This window comes from Drosophila albomicans, chromosome 3 (genome assembly GCF_009650485.2).
Source record: "Drosophila albomicans strain 15112-1751.03 chromosome 3, ASM965048v2, whole genome shotgun sequence".
Classification (NCBI taxonomy): Eukaryota; Metazoa; Arthropoda; class Insecta; order Diptera; family Drosophilidae; genus Drosophila; species Drosophila albomicans.
In genome coordinates this window covers 1,879,227-1,898,141 of record NC_047629.2, presented here as the reverse complement: position 1 = coordinate 1,898,141, position 18,915 = coordinate 1,879,227, and the positions used below count along the sequence as shown (strand labels likewise).

Below are 18,915 nucleotides of genomic sequence, written 5' to 3'. Positions count from 1 at the left end.
CTATTTTCATTTTTTCGCCAACTAGAATACAGATCTTATCAACTGTATTCTACTGACCAGATAAAGTTAATGCAATTAAGCAATAATTAACAACGTTCAAAATGTTAGGCACACATTGTAATAATAAGGAAGCTAGAATCAAATTATAAATATATAATGTGGAATTTTAAAATTTTCAAGTCCAAATACTTCTACAAACCTGTTAGCAGGGTATCTCAGGGTCAGTCAAAAGCCAATGTAGTCAAGTTGCTAGACACCATAACTAAAAGTATTCTTTCAAGTCATAAAACATGTAATCATGCTGAGTTAGTATAAATAGCAACAGAAGTACATCAAATGCTCGTAACAACAGCAGCAGCTTCTCCGGGAGTGACAGATAATTAGTTTTATTGATGCATTTAGCTGCCTGTTTGTAGATAAGCAGCGATTATTAGTGATAACAGTTGTTAATTTTCCTACGGCTCGTGATTTCATATTTATCACAAATGTTTTAAGTACAAGTGTTTGGGGAACTCATTGATGAAAATAACGATACAATTTAGCTCAACATTTTATAATATTTATTTTGTTTAGGTTGACTTTAAAAACCTGATCGTGCATACATATTTACTAGGCTCAACGGAAAATAAAGAAATTACATTTGAATGACACAATTTTGAACTACTTTGCTAAGGCTTAAAGCTTAATAGAATTATAAACGAATTAAGTTTGCATCAATGAATTTCATTGCTCATGACATGCTCACATAGATCATTCGGTGCGCACACACCTTTCCAACCAGTTCGCCATATTCCATGATTGCGTCGCGACCAGTGTAGTCACCAATCATCTTTGTCAAAATAATAAGTTAATTAATTTACAAACATTAAGTTACATAACTTCATTTCTATACCTGAACAAATCGCTGATAAGTTATACAAGTCCTAGCATCGAGCAAAAGTTGTACATCGTTTACGTGCTGATTCACAAATTCATTCGCATCTTTATCAGCTGCAACCGGATTCAAACGTTGATATTTCCTCGTATCAAGTTTATTTCGTATATCTAGAAGAAAAAAAGGAATAAAATTATTATCAATCTTTCACAATCATGATCTATATTGTAATTTACCATCGGTTAAAGGCACCCAAATATAAGTCTCTGGGCAGAGTAAATAAGAGGCCGATAATTTCCCTTTGTACCGCATTTTGGTGCATGAGTGAATATAAAAGCCCATATAGTAATACTTTAAAGAGGGCATTCGCTCGGCAATCGTCTGCACCAAATCAATTTCTCTAATATAAAAATTTGTTAAAAAATGGATTAAGTTGCAATTGAGTAAATCATCAGTGTAAACTAACCTCAAAGATCCATAGGTGCCCAAAGACAGAAAACTATAGTCGGGATCGTAGAAAAAGTACACTGAACTGACCGAACCAGGTAATATATCGATGACTCCCACAGCAATCAGCTTATCGTCCAACCAATATTGCTGATGAAACGATCCATATCCCATGTCTGGAGTGTCTTCCGACTTTTGGTGCTGCAATTATTAACAATTGTTAGTTAATCGATTTCTTTTGTATGACAATTAATTTATATATATTTAATAGGAAGAAATTTGTAGTTGTATTTGACCTTCATGGGCGTCTGTTGCAGATGGTCCTTGTAAGCTTTCTGATCCCTTGGCGGATCATTGTGTATGACAATCTGATACTTTTTATAGAGCTCATAGCTTTGCGGCAGCGTACGCTTAAACTCCTCTCCATCGACGTGCACCAAACTCAGCTGCAGGATAATTAATAAAAGAAAAAATGTGTCATTTATAATTACCTTTAGGGGTGATTTAACCAAAAACCTCTGCATACTAGATAGTGTTAGACGTGCGGGGTTATCATTGTGAATAACTATTTGATATTTGCGATACAATGCATGCACTGCATCAGTACAACTGCGCTGTATATCTGAGGCAGCGACCAAAACGATCTGCAACAAATAGCACAAATACGACGTGTGTACATACAGGGACAAATAGGACCAAGGGCACATAGATGTATAAATAAAACGAACAGGCTTGAGATACATAAATCCATGATATAAACCAGCAACCTAGCTGCATTCCGCAATCGTTTGCAATTTAATTTATAATGACATTTGCATAAAGTGCAACATGGAATGAAATCTGAAGATTTGCGGCATTAAGCCTGAAGGTTTTATACAACATATTTATAATGAAATGTTTTACTTGAAATTCCTTATGCCTAGCTGTACTCCAATATTGTTATTTAGCTGCACTTTCAACAAATGTTATCATCATATACTCACCTTTAACTGATGTTTGTCACTGTCACTCGTTGATGTCAAAAAATCTCTTAGACTTTTCTCCTGCGTCACCTTAGGCTCCTTGGGCGGACATGACTTGGCCTGCCTGCGCTCCAAGCGCATTTGCTTTTTTTTCTTAGCACATGGTGGATTTGAGCTGGAAACTAAATTGTTTATAAACAGTCAAATGATTTAACAGAAAATGCAAGACCTCAGGATATTACATTTTTTTGAGGCCGTTGATTGGTCACCATCTCCTGCTATCTTGCCATCATTTCCAACTTCGTGGGAAACTGCAGTCTTTTGTTGCGTTGAACGTGCCTGCGCTAAAGTCTCCACATGTGCTACATCGATGACTGACGGTTTCTTATCAGGCAGCTGAGGATGTGGCTCGCTTGGTATAATTAAGTCATCCCCATCGCCATCTCCATCATCGGTTTTCGATTGCTGCTCGGGGTGCTCACTCAACTCACGTTTGCCATTACGTAAGAATTTATTCATGCGCCTCAAGATTTTTTTATTGGACTTAGTTAGCTTGAACTCCAGTGCATCACATTTGATCGTATAGCATGGACAGCAGGTGACGTCGTTTCGCGGCTTATAACAGTAATTGCCGCAACGCCGCCAACCCCTGTCGATCAACTCTTGGTAGTCATCACAGGACAAACGATAGGCATGCATTCCTTTATGACATATACGCATCCATACATAGAGATAAATATTCATGTGTGTGAAAAAATCAAGTTTTAGGTACATTGCACCTAATCTTGTTTTGATTTTTATTGTATTCTTACCGTGAGACTTGCTGCACTCTATTCCCGTGCAGTAGCCACATTTGCTTGTCTGTGGTCCGAAGTACTGCACAATGCTAGCACTCATGATTGGGCACACCAATTGTATTCAGTGCAAATCAAACATTATATTAATTTGAGTATTGAAATTGCAAATTCTGCAACCCGATCCGATATTTCGGTTGAGAGCAGCGTGACCACAATTGCATTTCACAACATACTACTTTAATTCCAAAAATATATTAAATATACCACTCCCGCAATGACTAAATGGTTACACTGCATTAGTGATGTGTAAACTAGAGGTGGGCGCGGGCCTGTATTTTAAGGCCCGGGCCCGCACGAAAACAAACTCTTTTTTGAGAGGCCCGGCCCGGCCGAACACGAAACTTTTTCACTAAGGCCCGGCCCGGCCCGGCCCGGCACGAAACTTATTTACACATATAAGGAAATTCAAAAGACATGTAATTTATATATACATATATATATTTATTAAGGTATTTATATTGAATATTGTTATGTATTTAATGAAAAACAAATTAATTCATATTTTTATTTAAAAATAAAATTTTTTCTACATTTTTGCTTTTAGCCTAGTGCGTTTTTCATTTAAACCATGGCCCACAGATTTGATAATTTCACAATAGGCCGCCAATTTTTAATTAGTGGTGTGCAAACAAGTAAAATATTGTATAACCAAATCAATAGTAGCATCGATAAGCAATTAAAATGCGATAAATGGCGGTTCTAATTCGATCAAATCAAAATTGTTTCAGGCCTACTTCGGGCTTTTACGGGCCTATTTCGGGTTTTTACGGGCCGGGCCTTTTTTCTAAGGCCCGGGCCCGCACGAAGCCCGTACGAATCTTAATTATAAGGCCCGGGCCCGCCCGAACCCGCTCCGGGCCTGTGTAAGCCCGCGTGCCACGAAAAAAAGCCCGGCCCGTGCCCACCTCTAGTGTAAACCATTTCTAATTAGCTTTTAAAGTTGTAGGTGTTGTTAAATAATTTAAATTTTTTGCGCGTCACTTGATTTTTTCGTTTAGATTTTGCAATAACTTCATACATATATTTTAAAAACCTTAAGTGAAAATTTATAACGGTAGTTATTGCTCACGAGTTTTCAAGTACAATTTGAGTATTTCATGCAGTGAAAGAACAGGTCACACTGGGATTGCTACTGAAACTGTCCTACAAATTAGTTGAGGCTAGTTCAAAAATATGGACATTAATTTTAAACCACTTATTTGTTTAGCAGCGATACTTCATAATTTTTTGCTTAAATAAAGAATAATAAGCAATACTGGAAAGAAATATTAAATATATTTTTAATATTTAGCTGCAATAATCTTTGAGTTTGCCATAAGAAATCGATATTTAACACACTATCGATGTATCAGTAGTAACATCGATGTTTCTCCAATCTTCTAAATGTTGTTGGCCTCAAGTTTAATACGGGCTATTGTTTCTTTAAAATGCATTAAAAAGTTATGAAATAAAGTGACGCACAACGAATGTAAAATCCGTAAGTTTAAAGTGGTCCCATTCAAATATTTTGAACTGCATCGTGTCCAAACTTCAAGTGGCACACATAGTGCGTAGTTATAAAAGTGAAAGCGGGTGTAGACAGATGTGACGAATGTTCACAACAAATTTCCGTTAATCCGCAATGCGTAGGGGCCAAATTCCAATTGGAATTAGCCAATATTGACTTGTATCTGAATTCCAAATAGTTCTAGTCATTATGGATATAAGTAAGGTGACCTTTCCATTAGATTGAGCACCGACATCATCAGTGAGCTGAAAAGGTTTTAAGGTTGAATAAAAAATGATTTGTTTTTATGAGATTGTTATCAAAATTGAATATGTTTTGTGTGCTATTATTAATAGTATTTTCGCACACTTTAGCACTGCAATGATTGCAGCAGCGGCACCAAAGGCGACGCATGACGGCCGCCCACAAAGGACAAAGGACGCCCATTTCGAGGGAAATCTAATGCTGGCTCAGACGCACGATGAGGTCAACGACAAGAAAGTGGCATCGCCATCCACACCCTCTTCAATACCAACGCCAATTCCCGCCGACTTGCAACCCGCCTACCAAAAACTCTACTGCGATTGCCGAGAACTAGCCGCCTACTTTGCCAAGGATCAAAGCGAGTACGGACAACGCTTGCATGCCGCACACATAGCCTGGCAGGATTTCATAGTGCTGGCCAATCGGCTGGTCATGCAAATCGATGCCTTCGCTCACGAATACGATTTGGATGCGAGCACGCCGGGCAATGGTTATCGCAGTTTCATCTATGTCACCAATGCATGCATCGCACATGGTCGCAGCATTTGCCAGCAATTACATGCCACACGAGCCACACTATTTTTCCGCAAGAAATTCTACATGAAGGAAGTGGAGGCCTGTTCTCAGCTCCTATGCTCGCTCTGCACCTGTCTCCAGTATCTGTTGATCCTGCGCCAATGGTCCACCACAACGGGTGATCTGTTTGCCAGCGGGCGTCATACGGCCGAGCAGCTGTTTGAGCTGGGCGACACCATCAATCAGTATTGCTTCTATGGACGTTGTCTGGGCTTCCAGTACGGCGATTCCATACGTGGGGTGCTGCGCTTTCTGGGCATCGGCATGGCCAGCTACTCGGAGACGTATTACTCGCAGTCAGATAATAGCAGCAGCACCTTGCTGAAGACAACACGCAGTCTCTGGTCAAGCGGCAAATATCTAATGAATCCCGAACTCAGAGCCAGACGCATTGTGAATATTTCGCAAAATGCTAAAATAGATTTTTGCAAATCGTTTTGGTTTCTGGCAGAGTCAGAGCTAATGCACAAGCTGCCCAGCATTGTAGGCAGCTCCATCAAGGTGAATCGTATCATTGAGCTGCCTGCCGAGCCATTGCGAGTGCAGTCGCATCGCCAACAAGCTGCAACGGAAAATGGTGATGTCGAGGATCTGCAATTCGTGGACGTGCCGGTGCCCAGTGCTCATCTGGGACCTGGTCTGCCAGTCTCAGTGCGTCTGCTGAGCGCAAAACGACGCACTGGAATGCTAGGCGAGGGTCGCTATCGTGGTTGGCGACGTCCATTGCCACCAAGCAATTCCATACTGTTTCACTGCCATGGCGGCGGTTTTGTGGCACAATCGTCAAAGTCACACGAACTGTATTTACGCGATTGGGCTGTGGAACTCGATGTACCCATTCTTTCTGTGGATTATAGCCTGGCGCCAGAGGCTCCGTTTCCGCGTGCACTCCAGGAAGTCTACTATGCCTACTGTTGGCTGCTCAATAATGCCGAGCATTTGGGTACAACGGCGGAACGTGTGATCTGTGCTGGAGACTCGGCTGGCGCCAATCTATCCATTGGCCTTGCACTTAAGTGCATTGAGCAAGGCATCCGTATACCCGATGGTTTGTTTTTGGCCTATTGTCCGACGCTGGTAAGCTTTGTGCCTAGTCCCGCGCGTTTGCTATGCTTGATGGATCCACTACTACCATTTGGTTTCATGATGCGTTGCCTGCGTGCCTATGCAGCTCCCTCAAACGAAATGCTGCAGGAAAATGCCAAGCATGTCGAAGAGTTGGAGGAAATACGCAATGCTCAAGTCGATGCGGAAAAACCACTAACCAGCCTCAATTCGAGTCGACGCACCTCAACAGCGAAAAGTCCATTGACGCCTCTGGGGCCCATCAATCCGTCTGATGAGGATGAGAGCAGTGATACCTTCGCCAGCGCCTCGTATCACAGTCAAACAGTGGAGCGCACTGATTTGCCACAGACGGAGGGAAGCGACAACAGTTCATGTGTTTCGTTTGAGGATGATTCGCAGCCCATCGAGCATTATCCAATCGAAATTTCAGCCGAAATACCAAAGGACGATGCATCGGCTGCGTATATTGACAATTTCCTAGATAAATATCTAATTGACACCGCCACCATGGAGGCCACAGAGGAGAACACATCTGTAAATCAGCAATCCGCACTATCAAATGGTCACGCCAAATGTAACTCAGAAGAGAACATACTGGTTGAAACTGGACGGGAGATGGTGGCTATGGACACGTTACCTGGTCGCCTACAGGAGGCTGTGAACAATATTATTAATCGATGCACGCAATCCTTTGAAATACACGGCTCAGGCACCTCGGCTGCACCTGATCAACATGATGTGCGTAATATGGATGCCCTGATCGCTCGTAGTCCAAGTGAAGAGTTTGCATTTGATGTGCCCAAAGATCCCTTTTTATCACCCTATTGGGCTAGTGACGAATGGCTATCACAATTGCCAGAGACCAAAATACTTGTAAGTAGACATCGAGTATGAAATGATGATAAAGTTTACTTACTTTTTGCACTTAAAGACGCTGAACATGGACCCTTGCCTAGACGACTGCGTTATGCTTGCCAAGAAGCTGAAGAGACTCGGACGACAAGTGAGCTTGGAGATACTCGAAGGACTACCGCATGGTTTCCTCAATTTCACAATGGTATGTAACACTCACAATACAAGAGATTCTGAAATTTTGTTACATACTTTCGCTTCCAGCTGTCCAACGAAGCAATGGATGGCTCCAAGCACTGCATCAAATCATTGCAAGCGTTACTTCAGGCCACGACGGACAATAATGACGACAGCCTTGGCAACGATGATACTTCCAGTCCGAGTCCGTGCTCTGCTACATCGACAGCGCCTTAAGAACAATTTATACTTACTCTTATATATAGTATATACATATACAAATATATCTATATAATAATGTTTATACACTGTTTGTTACATGCAAGAATAACATGTTGTTAAATGGGCACACTTCTTGCTTTTTTATACACTTTTATAATCGAATAACACAGCTAAGCTTTATATGTTTTGTAATGGCAGCTAAATGCAAAAATATACTCGTATATCTATACTATACACATAAATAGAATATAAATTCTACTAAAATATTAATCAAGCCAACTGTTCAAGTATTAAGAGCGTGTAAGCACGCTCTATAATATTATTTATAGACTAAGATCCGAATAATGTAATAACATTAAAAATTGAGCATATATGTAATACTTTTGATTCTGTGCCTGTTAAGAACGCGTACTTAAATCTCACACACTTTAGCATCCAGTTTCCAAACAATTTAACCTTACTTTGTTTATATGCGAATCTCTTAAGCCTGCCTAATTAAAATTTGTGTTTACAATCCTATTAAATGGTTTTTGCCATTACAAAATAAATACATCGTATTTGACTTTTGTATAATATTTATTTTTGACCAAGGAAATGCTTTATTGTATCTTAATAATTAGAATGGATGAAGAAAGTGTTATGTGGTATAATGTTAATATATGAATACGTTTCAGGTATATATGACAGGTTGTCTTATGTTTCGTTATCTTCGATCTTGGGTGCCAAGTAGTAGCGTATGTGACCCAGATCCTTAATGGCATATTCAACCACCAAAGGCACATCAGCGCACATGGACAGCTGCACTTGGGTGGACAGCGGTGTCGCTTTGGTGAAAGCATTCAGGTAACGACAGGCGAATGTGAGCGTGACAGGCTCCTGCATGTCAATAATAACGGCCTCTTCCTCCTTGTCAACGGAGCCAGTTTGGGCCAATTTAATGTTAGCGGTACCAACATCGCCGCTGGCAGAGAATTTCACACCTTCTTTGGTGCAGCATATGACGACCGACTCACTGAACTGGGCCAAGTCACGGCAAATGCGCGCAAATTCCATCGCTGGCATTCGCACCACACACGAATAATCCGTTTCGGGAATGCCCAAGTGCTCCTGGTCGAGATTCATCAGTTTCATCTCATAGTCCGAGACTTTTTCCTGATTCGCTGACTCGAACATAATGGTAACTGTGTCCGCATTATCCTGCGCCTTCATTGTCACGTTATCCTCGTTGTTGGCACATTTCAATATCTTTGCCATGCTGCCAAGATTCATGCCCATAGATAGATTGCGATCGCAGCGAAACTTATCAAAGCCATCAGATCTCAAAGTTAGGGAAACCAGTGACACATGAGAGTTGTCCATGGCCTGGAGCTGTAAGATTTAAGTAGATTGAGTTATTTCTGGAACGTGGCGTCAAAATAGAGCTCTATTCAATTTACCTGAATACCTGAATCACTGCAATCAAAGGTGCCTTCATTGAGCAAATCCTTGATAGCGTCCAAAATTTTCTTAAGTATGGTTGCTTGACCGAGACGTGCCTCAAACATTTTTGCTGTTTATATTTTTTATTCTTGTTGCAATTCGAGAAATAAAGTACAACCGCTTGCGAGCAGCGTGTTTCTTGTTCGACTCTTCGATGATAAATACCTTCGTCGCGGCAAAACTCGGCGTTTTGGCGCGAATAACAGCTGTCAATTTGGCGCAAATAAATGGCGTTGCCTAACCACTGAAATAAGTACTGATTATGTGTGTTTGCAGCCCTGGCTGAATTGTTGCATTTTATTTATCGTAAAGATTCTCAAAGATAATTCATTAAATAAATTTGTTTATTATTATTAATCATATTCTCTGAAATAGCTGTGGTTGTCTTTTTTTAAATTTCATATTTACCATTTGTCGCAATTCATTTACTCCATGGCCTAGAAAAGAGTTCAATGAATAATCATATTATAATAGAGTAATTTAAAATTATTAAGCTCACCATGAACAGTATGAAGGTCTTGGATACCTTTCGGCTCCAGACGTCTAAAATAATCCTCTAAAGATGCATGTTGTTGCATTGTTGCAACACAAATAGCCGGAATTAGCGACGACAAATTGAAGTCCTTATAGGTGCGGTGGCGCAATAATTCCGATACCAAGGGCAAATGTCCAGCAAATGTTGCCAAAGTTAATGCATTTTGTCCAAAATAGTTGACAGCATGAATATCAGCCCCAAAATCCAACAAAACGCGAGCGCACTCATATCTTCCCATATAGCAAGCTTTTAATAATGCGGTGTTCCCGTACATGTCCAGGTCATCTATATTCTGCTGATAACTGCGGGCTTGTGAACATAAAATTCGCAACGACACAACATCATCCTGAGCAACACAGCAAAGAGCTGAAAGTGGTATAAAATATAATTATATAAAAAAAAAATTTATGTGCAGCAATTACCAGTTATAGTATGTCTAGAAGCACTCATTATTAAATTCTGAATAAGCTTCGATATAACGGCATCTACTCAGGGCTGCATTGTTGATTCGCACTTAAGTTTGCTGGTCGTAGTGGTGATGCTATTGAAAAATCGCTTTAAATATTAATGAAAAAAATATATATTTATATAAGCTAGGATGTACAAGCAATATATATTTATAAAAATTGTTTTACTTTTGAAACTATTCACAACAATAAACTCATAGACTTTTCTATTGTTTACATACATGGGTAGCACTTTTATTCAGGGCTGCCGCATAAATTCAGCCCTGGATAGATTGCTACTCAGGGCTGCCAATTATTTTGAGCGTTAGCAATACTGGTTTTCGAAATGTCACTGTCAAAACTTAGAAGAAGAAGCACATCCGCTTTCTTTTTCGGCTGAATATTTGTCGCTTAAACAGGGCAAAATGGTGCGTCCATATATAAATCATCAAATATCTAATTCATCGAACTACAAAACCGGCAAATCGTTCCTAAATAAGCCAATGATGTACCATGTGTACGCGGGAAATGCAAAATGCCGCGATTATTTATTACATATTTGTCGAAAATATATTGCCAATTTTGAGCGGAAATGCAATTTTGACTTTTGTTGTTTATGTGCTGTTTCGATGCAATATGTTTTTTAATATAATCATAATGTTTATTCTTGCAGTCGCTCGTCATCCCAGAGAAGTTCCAGCACATTCTTCGTATCATGAATACGAACATCGATGGCAAGCGCAAGGTTGGCATTGCCATGACCGCCATTAAGGGTGTTGGTCGTCGCTACTCCAACATTGTGCTGAAGAAGGCCGATGTGGATCTTACCAAGCGCGCTGGTGAATGCACCGAGGAGGAGGTAAGTGTTTTATAGTTTTACGACTTTATCGGTACGTCTTTATGCCATTGTTTACATTTTGATTTGTAACAGGTCGACAAGGTTGTCACCATCATCTCGAACCCTCTGCAGTACAAAGTGCCCAACTGGTTCCTTAACAGACAGAAGGATATCATTGATGGCAAATACTCGCAACTGACATCCTCCAACTTGGACTCCAAGCTCCGTGACGATTTGGAGCGCTTGAAGAAGATTCGCTCTCACCGCGGTCTGCGTCACTACTGGGGCCTCCGTGTCCGTGGTCAGCACACCAAGACAACTGGTCGCCGTGGTCGTACCGTTGGTGTGTCCAAGAAGAAGTAAGCTAATTGCTGCACCGTCTTGGTTTTTGTCTCCAGTCGGCTGAAGCTGTTATTGCTTATAATTCTACTATAACATCAATCCAAAACATAAACAAATACATAAAATCCCAAAATCTGGAAACAAAAAATGTTCATGTGATCAAGTGTTGCAATGAAGTGGCGGAATTATTTATTATTTCTTGGTGGCCTTCCTGTAAAATCTGTACTCAGTTTGCAAGTGAACAGTGCAACAGTTTAAAAGCATTATTAGTTGAGTGTAAAGTTTGATCTGAGGAACCTTGATTTATTGGTATATCGAAAACATTAAGCATCTAAATTGTAATGTCATCGTCGTATTTTCTACATTCAACCCAGCTGAGTAGCAGCACGAAGCTGTGGTTATTGATCCGCAAGAATAAATCATTGCATTGCGCCAATCCCATTAATACCATATTCATCATATTGACACCAGTAGTCATTTTCCTTCTCTCTCAAGTTGAGCATATTGTGAATGCGAAAAGCGACGAAAAAGTGCCTGAAACGAGATATCCACATTTGGAATTGAATCAACCAAACGTTACGTATGTATGTATGCAGTGATTGCTCTCGTCGTTGTTTCACTAAATTACCTTTTAGTTCAATTATGTATTCACCTCTCAATCATGTGGTTGAGCAAATCGTTAAAGATACGGCAGCTAGTTTTGGATCACCAAAATTGAAGTCGTATCTGTATGCGTCCGAAATGGATAAAGCTTTGACCGTGGAAGATGCCTATGTGGGCATTGAATTCGAAGATCATCTTAGGGATATAATGGAGTTGCCGTCGAAAGTCAAAGTTGCCATACGCTATCCGCTTCATTTACGAACAAATCAAAGGGGACGATGGCCACATCGATTATTTAAGCGTATAATGGAAAACCCGGATAAGGATGCCTATCACACCGAGGGTTTTCTGTGGATACAATTGAAGCTATCGGAGGCTATAATAAGATCGGTAAATAAAAGCGTTCTCATGCCGCAAATTCATATTCAGCCCTTTCCTGATGCTGGACGGACCGTCTTTCCTGATTTGCCAAGGAAATTTCGGAAATTCGTAATATCCTTTGTTCTTATATATATGTTTCCCTCGCTGATCATCTGCCAGGTGAGTTGATGTTGCGAATTATATTTGGCAATGTTATAGGTCATGTACCTTGCAGATGATTGTGTCGGAGAAACAAGATTTTATGAGGGACATGATGTACATCATGGGATTACCAATTGGCTTAAATTGGCTGTCATGGTTTATTGTCAGCTACATTATGTTGATGATACCAACTGTGTTCGTTGTGATTATGATTATGGTATTTTTATGTCCCTACAGCAGTTCTATCGTAGTGCTTTTCATATTTATGGTTTACATATTTGCCCTAATCTCCCTGACTTTCATGGTCAGTTCGTTCTTTAATAATTCGTTTTTGGCCATGATTGCCATGTGCATTGTGCACGTCATTAGCTTTATGCCCTTCTTCGTTGTAAATGGCAGAGATACTGGTACTATCAACTCGCTGATCGTCGCCTTCCATTTGAATAGCGCCATGCCAATGATATTGATCCAAATATTCGCCTATGAGATGAAAAGCTGGGGTATTCAATGGTCGAACCTATTTCTTTGCAGTCATCCCGACGATCGTTTGAGCTCCGGTCATATATTGGTGCCAATGATTCTCCTCTCCATTCTCTTTATACTGATATGTTTGTATGTGGACCAAATAAAGCCAGCGGGATTGCGTCCAGGCAAACAATTTAATTTTCCCTTCACTCGCAAATTCTGGTGCTCCTCACCTCCAACAATCAACTTTACGGAGTCTGATGAAGAGGCGGCGATCGATGCAGGTAACCGGAATGAAAATGTTCTAGCGTTTGAGAATGCAACTTCAGAAAATGAGGTAATCATCAATAGTCAGAGGCTCAGCAAATCGTTTGGCGACGAGAAGGTTGTGCGTAATTTCACGCTTAAGTTCTACGAAAATGAGATAACAGTGCTCCTTGGCGACACTGGTGCCGGCAAGACAACAATCTTCATGATGCTGGTTGGCCTCTATGCACCCACCTCAGGACGAGTGCTGATCAATGGCGAGGATATGGTCGAGGCACCGCGACTAGCTCGCAAAAGTATCTCACTGTGTCCGCAAAAAAATATTTTCTTTGAGGAGCTCAGCTCATTCTGGCACATCACCTTTTACAGCCAACTAAAGGGCATGTCCCACTATCATGCTGAACAGGAGGCGGAGGCCTATCTACTCAAAATGAATCTCAAAGATAAGGCAAAGATGAAGGTAAAACATCTGTCTGCGGCCATGAGACGCAAACTCTCATTGTGCTGTGCCCTCTGTGCTGGCACCAAGGTGAGCTTAGCAACACATCGCAGATCACAATTATAGGCAAAGTCGTATCATCAGGTGGTGCTTTGTGATGAGCCAAGTGCATTTCTTGATCCAGCAGCTTGTCGAGACGTTTTCGATCTGTTGCGGCGGGAAAAGGATGGACGTTGCATTATATTGAATACACATAGTTTTACCCCTGCCGCTGTGCTAGGCGATCGCATTGGCATCATTTCCGATGGTGAGATCATCGGTTATGGCACATCAGATTTCCTAATTGACAACTTGGGACCTGGTTATCGTGTGGTGAGTTTGTTCCAACTATTCCAATACATATGTGTATGAACGCTATGATATTCATGGTAAAGGTATGCGCGCAGCTGACAGATTGTGATGTGAACAAGGTTACCAAGCTGCTCCAGCGCTTTATTCCAGAGGCTCGAGTCGAGAAATTTGACGAGTATGAAATTACGTATCGTCTGCCCATTGCGAGGGTTCACAGATTCCCGAATCTTTTTCGCGCCTTGGAGAGAAAACTGGGCGATTTAAAGTTGTCCACTTTTACAGTCAGTGCACCAACTATGGAGGAAACCATCTTAAAGATTAACGCCAATAAAAACGGACGATGGCGTTCTGTGGTTTCGGATGGTAAGTGGGTAAGTAATGGTGAACCGTAGACGTTGAAACCGATTTCAATTACAGCCAAATGGGTACACGGTGCCAACGATATACAAGAGTCTAATAAAAGAAAGCGATTGGAGAACAAATGGCGGGCGATGCTCTTGAAAAAGCTGCTATATTCACGTCAGCATCTCATCACGCTCACATGCATCATTTTGCTGCCCATTTTTGTGGCTGCGGCGAATATATCGGTGGACATTATGGACGCAGATGAGCAGCCAAAGGAAATACCGTCGTTCACAAACTTTGACTCTTACGTTGATCCGACTGTAGTAAAGCACGTTGAAGGGCGCAGCATTGGATTGGGATATGGCGAGGAACTTGAAGATAATACCAGGAGAATCTGCGAGCAATATGATGATGAGGTCATGGCAGCAGGCGCCACGCTACACATCATACAGGGTGGTGTACAAAACTATTTGGTGGACAATTTGGATGTCGCAGCTGAGACCTACAAGCGTGTTTATGTGGCAGCAGCCACATTTCGTGAGGGTTCCATTACGGCCTGGTTTAATCGGCGTCTATTACATGGCATTCCAATTACCGTCAGCATACTGTATAAGGCTATTGGCAACTCTATGGCAAATACTGATATTGAGATCATTAATAAGCCACGGAATGATACTGATGAAGTATTTCTCATTAATATCGATATGAACGATAAGAAAAATACATCCCTACTTATGTTCTTTCTCTGCATATCCTTGGCCCTATTTATAAGACAGCCCATTCAGGAAAGAGCCTTACAAATGAAACAACAACAGCATATTGCCGGCATTACTGTCTATACCTATTGGCTATCACATTTGATATATGATTATTTAATATTGCAACTATTATCAGTTGCGGTGATATTCTCATTATATATGAAATCCCATGAGAGTCTGTGTTGGTTGTGGATTATTCTAATGGCCTTTGATTTTGCAGCACTTTCATTCACATATCTCTTATCCTTCGCATTTCGAGAACCGCACGTTGCCATGACCGTTAATATTTTATTCAACGTTTTAATCGGTAATACTTATAAATGTGCTCATTTCGATGTAGATAACACTAATTTAAATAGTGTTTGCAAGTAGAGAAGTTTATTTAAAGAGTAAAATAATAATGAGGGTATTATTCTATAGTTAATTTTGATTTTTATCCGATTTGTTCTGTGATTGTTTTCGTTACCCTATCTGTATTAATGAAGCAGTAAATGTACCTAATCCATACATAAATCTATTTTATTACCTATATAAAGATTGACACCCAAACCCAACTGAGAACTGAACGAAAAAATGAACGCTCATGAAGTGAATTCGAACCCTTTGTTAGATAATATGGTATTCAAATAGACGTTTTTATACCGATAGTCGCTATGCAGTATCTAAAAGTGTTATTAACACTAGGCTAAGAATGTTCAATTGAATTAAAATTAGGAGAACTATAATTTCTGGGGAAATATTATGCACTACATATGTAGTTATATGATTTATTATTTCGCAAGCATAATTTTTCATTCAACAATTTTTTAACGATTCAATATAGTATATAGTCAAAAGAGCACATACACAATTAAAAAAGTCAATATCCCCCGGGGCTATGAAAAGTTAAGTTCCTTAATTATATTAAAGTTTGTTTCGTATTGGAACATAATTTAAAAAAAAAAGGTTTACAATACGAAGCAATTCTGTAAAACTGAATTGTAATTATATAGTACTATTTCAGATCTAAATCTAATTTACTTTTATATAAAACAATTGCAGTCATTGTTGCAATTATCACTGTTGGCAAGCATTTAACGATTATGCATTATATATTGCTCCTTTTGCCGTTCTATGCCATGTACTCGGCTTCGATAGCTGCAATAAGCAATGGTCATGGACTGACTGCATGCGAAGCGATGGAGCTGGGATCTGTTTGTACTGAGAATTGTAGCTTGATAGGTAACTTATAAAGTTGGTTGGTTTATTTAAGAAAATTCATAGTATGGATGTTTTCAGAACATGAACCGATGAATGTCTGGACAGAACTTATTTACATGCTAGCTAGTGGGATATTCTATTTTATCTTGGTCTTGTTGTATAGCAAACTGCGTGCTTTGAAATACTTCATCAAGTATGTTATATTTCCAACCGAAAATTTATGATCAAGTTTTCTTCACGCAGATACAATCGTGCGAATTGTGAAAGTAATTTTGCCGACGAAGATGTGAAGATTATGAGTCAAGAGGTCCAATATATTATCAATGATGACGATCTGCTCAAGGAATGCAGTCTAGTCTGCGATAGGATTAAAAAGAAAATTAGTCACTTGCTGCCAGTCGAATGTATATCATTCAGAATCATGCCGTAATTCGACAAATACAAATAGAACTTAAGGAACTTTATTCTTATTAATATTTGTCCTTAGTTATGAATGCTTTGGCTTGATGGGACTCAGTGGTGCCGGCAAAACATGCATATTTGATATGGTCATTGGCAGTCGGAATCTATCTCAGGGCAATATCTACATTAAGGGATTGAGCATGAAGAATCAGAGGCACAAATGCTTTAGCCACATCGGCTTCTGTCCGCAAAGTAATTCGATATTCCCGTATATGACGGGTCGAGAAATGTTGACGTTCGCCTGCCTCATAAGGGGCATGCAGAGGAAATTAATACCTGACTTTATTGTGAATCTGGCTGATGGTTTTCTGTTAACCAAGTATCTCGATCAACAGACCATGTATTATAGCAATGGCAACCAAAGGAAGCTGGCCATTGCAATTGCATCACTATCGCCAACATTGATCTGCCTGGATTGTCCTTTTACGGGTGTGGATGTGAATACCAAGCACGAGATCTCTTCAGTGCTCAGCCAGTTGCGGTCCAACGGGAAATCCCTGTTCATCACCTCGGACAGCATTGCCGAGTGTGAAGTCCTTTGCACTTACCTTGCCATTATGGCCCATGGCAATCTCTGTTGTATCGGTAACGCGCCCTATTTAAAGACCCGCTTCAATAGGGGTATTTCAATTAAAATTCAGGTTGCAACAAAAGATGAAATGGACGAAATTAATAATGATTTCGATGAATTATACATAAATTTCTCAAGAGCAACAACAACAAGTTTAAGCCCCATGGCATCCGCGTCCTCATCTAACAGAAGTAATAACTATCGGCAAAAAAATAAAATATATTATATTTTAATTCTTGCTTTCCAATTCAGATGGGAGCGTAATCACAGCAAAAGCAGATGAGGAAGAAGAAGAATCGTCATTGGATAAAGGTGTGCAAGTGAAAATGAAGAAAAAACCCAGAATAAAGCAAAAACCATCAGCTAAAAGAAATACGCCAGCATCAGAAGAAGATATTTTTATAGAAAAGCAAACAGAAAGGGGAACAATAATAGTGAAGAGGAAAAAAACTTCGGCAATATCCGCAACGGAAAAAACAATAAAACATGCGGGAAGTAGTCTTCTCAATATTTATATCGCAACGGATGACAGAAATGAATATAGTAAAATAATAAAGACTGTGGAAAGAAGGTTTAGGATTAATTTTCCCAACAGTTATGTCACGTATGTATCTGAAAATGTGAATTCAATTTTATACCCGGTACTCATTAGGTATTGCTCGGACTTATGTATATTCCACCATAATAATAATTAAGTCAATTGTTAAACAATTGTACACACATCCAGATTACTCGTAAGTTATTCTAGAAACAAATTATACAGATTTTCAATTATATTTAAAATTAAAAGTATAAATGGGTACCGGAATTTTCACAGTTGACCATAGACGACTGTAGCTTTCAATACATATATTTTATCTACAGAGAAAGATTCATCATTCGAGGCTTGGTAACTGTCATAATACCAGAGGATCCAGAAAATGATTTGCTGTGGTCCGAAATTTTTCAATTCGTGGAAGATAATCGAACCGATTTACAGATAAAACATTACTCAATAAGTGAGACAACACTCGAGGATATATTCCTCAACTTTGCACGCAATTGACAAATCGTAAAGTGTGAAAAATTCTTGTCCGATTTACACCTACGTGAGTAAAAGTTATCTGTACACCGATTAACTTCCACTCTTGTAGGCGTAAATGTGTCTGACGAAAAGTGAATAAATTCTGGATGTGTTTGAAAATACATCTCGGTGCCAAATTAAAGAAGTCGGGCAACTTGAAGTAAGATAGAACACTCCATTTCGAAATGTATCGTACTTCAAATTGGAATGCTAGTTCTGTAGGGACTTCAATGTATTCCATCAATTATTCAAACAAACATTTGGTTCAATTAATTGACCCATGTTAGCAAATAAATAAAAATTAATTAAAAGCTGCCTCAGAAATTGAATTGTTAATTTCACAGAGTGTTTTGTAAATGTGTAGCCCATTAGAGTGTGGCAAACCACTCTGTTTCTAAGCAAACTGGTCTCTCAGATTTAAAAAATGGGTTCAGTAATCTGAGA

General features: G+C 39.7%; 6 protein-coding genes across 10 annotated transcripts; 3 read left to right on the top strand and 3 right to left on the bottom strand.

Moving 5' to 3' along the window:
* Positions 1 to 527: 527 nt before the first annotated feature.
* LOC117570219 (arginyl-tRNA--protein transferase 1) lies at positions 528 to 3,305 on the bottom strand. 2 transcript variants are annotated; one of them, XM_034251717.2, is made up of 8 exons: positions 3,096 to 3,305; positions 2,526 to 2,984; positions 2,305 to 2,465; positions 1,813 to 1,965; positions 1,341 to 1,522; positions 1,111 to 1,274; positions 893 to 1,044; positions 528 to 829 (listed from the first exon to the last, which is right to left on the bottom strand). In XM_034251717.2, the coding sequence occupies exons 1-8, from the start codon at positions 3,178 to 3,180 to the stop codon at positions 731 to 733; spliced, it is 1,455 nt and encodes a 484-aa protein (XP_034107608.1). In that variant the 5' UTR covers positions 3,181 to 3,305; the 3' UTR covers positions 528 to 730. The 2 variants fall into 2 exon arrangements, with proteins under 2 accessions (XP_034107608.1, XP_034107609.1); XM_034251718.2 differs by lacking the exon at positions 1,813 to 1,965 and adding an exon at positions 1,618 to 1,767 and having other exon boundaries at positions 530 to 829; positions 3,096 to 3,304.
* A 1,179-nt stretch (positions 3,306 to 4,484) lies between these two features.
* Positions 4,485 to 8,347, top strand: LOC117572744 (hormone-sensitive lipase). 2 transcript variants are annotated; one of them, XM_034255821.2, is made up of 4 exons: positions 4,485 to 4,617; positions 5,001 to 7,407; positions 7,466 to 7,591; positions 7,651 to 8,347. In XM_034255821.2, exons 2-4 carry the CDS (start codon positions 5,008 to 5,010, stop codon positions 7,798 to 7,800), a joined length of 2,676 nt encoding a protein of 891 aa, XP_034111712.1. In that variant the 5' UTR covers positions 4,485 to 4,617; positions 5,001 to 5,007; the 3' UTR covers positions 7,801 to 8,347. The 2 variants fall into 2 exon arrangements, with proteins under 2 accessions (XP_034111712.1, XP_051861909.1); XM_052005949.1 differs by lacking the exon at positions 4,485 to 4,617 and having other exon boundaries at positions 4,893 to 7,407.
* A 5-nt stretch (positions 8,348 to 8,352) lies between these two features.
* LOC117572745 (proliferating cell nuclear antigen) lies at positions 8,353 to 9,437 on the bottom strand. The gene is made up of 2 exons (XM_034255822.2): positions 9,222 to 9,437; positions 8,353 to 9,153 (listed from the first exon to the last, which is right to left on the bottom strand). Exons 1-2 carry the CDS (start codon positions 9,327 to 9,329, stop codon positions 8,479 to 8,481), a joined length of 783 nt encoding a protein of 260 aa, XP_034111713.1. The 5' UTR covers positions 9,330 to 9,437; the 3' UTR covers positions 8,353 to 8,478.
* Positions 9,438 to 9,589: 152 nt separating this feature from the next.
* On the bottom strand, positions 9,590 to 10,350 carry LOC117572746 (DNA replication inhibitor plutonium). Of its 2 annotated transcripts, none has more exons than XM_034255823.2 (3): positions 10,222 to 10,350; positions 9,764 to 10,165; positions 9,590 to 9,701 (listed from the first exon to the last, which is right to left on the bottom strand). In XM_034255823.2, exons 1-3 carry the CDS (start codon positions 10,247 to 10,249, stop codon positions 9,622 to 9,624), a joined length of 510 nt encoding a protein of 169 aa, XP_034111714.1. In that variant the 5' UTR covers positions 10,250 to 10,350; the 3' UTR covers positions 9,590 to 9,621. The 2 variants fall into 2 exon arrangements, with proteins under 2 accessions (XP_034111714.1, XP_051861911.1); XM_052005951.1 differs by having other exon boundaries at positions 9,791 to 10,165; positions 10,222 to 10,340.
* A 221-nt stretch (positions 10,351 to 10,571) lies between these two features.
* LOC117572747 (40S ribosomal protein S18) lies at positions 10,572 to 11,531 on the top strand. Its single transcript, XM_034255824.2, has 3 exons — positions 10,572 to 10,673; positions 10,919 to 11,104; positions 11,177 to 11,531. Exons 1-3 carry the CDS (start codon positions 10,671 to 10,673, stop codon positions 11,444 to 11,446), a joined length of 459 nt encoding a protein of 152 aa, XP_034111715.1. The 5' UTR covers positions 10,572 to 10,670; the 3' UTR covers positions 11,447 to 11,531.
* Positions 11,532 to 11,666: 135 nt separating this feature from the next.
* On the top strand, positions 11,667 to 18,787 carry LOC117566789 (phospholipid-transporting ATPase ABCA1). 2 transcript variants are annotated; one of them, XM_034246331.2, is made up of 12 exons: positions 11,667 to 12,005; positions 12,061 to 12,568; positions 12,624 to 13,811; positions 13,866 to 14,093; positions 14,156 to 14,435; positions 14,490 to 15,482; positions 16,217 to 16,396; positions 16,454 to 16,568; positions 16,619 to 16,801; positions 16,863 to 17,599; positions 17,661 to 18,012; positions 18,273 to 18,787. In XM_034246331.2, exons 1-12 carry the CDS (start codon positions 11,767 to 11,769, stop codon positions 18,451 to 18,453), a joined length of 5,184 nt encoding a protein of 1,727 aa, XP_034102222.2. In that variant the 5' UTR covers positions 11,667 to 11,766; the 3' UTR covers positions 18,454 to 18,787. The 2 variants fall into 2 exon arrangements, with proteins under 2 accessions (XP_034102222.2, XP_051861908.1); XM_052005948.1 differs by having other exon boundaries at positions 11,883 to 12,009.
* Positions 18,788 to 18,915: the final 128 nt, after the last annotated feature.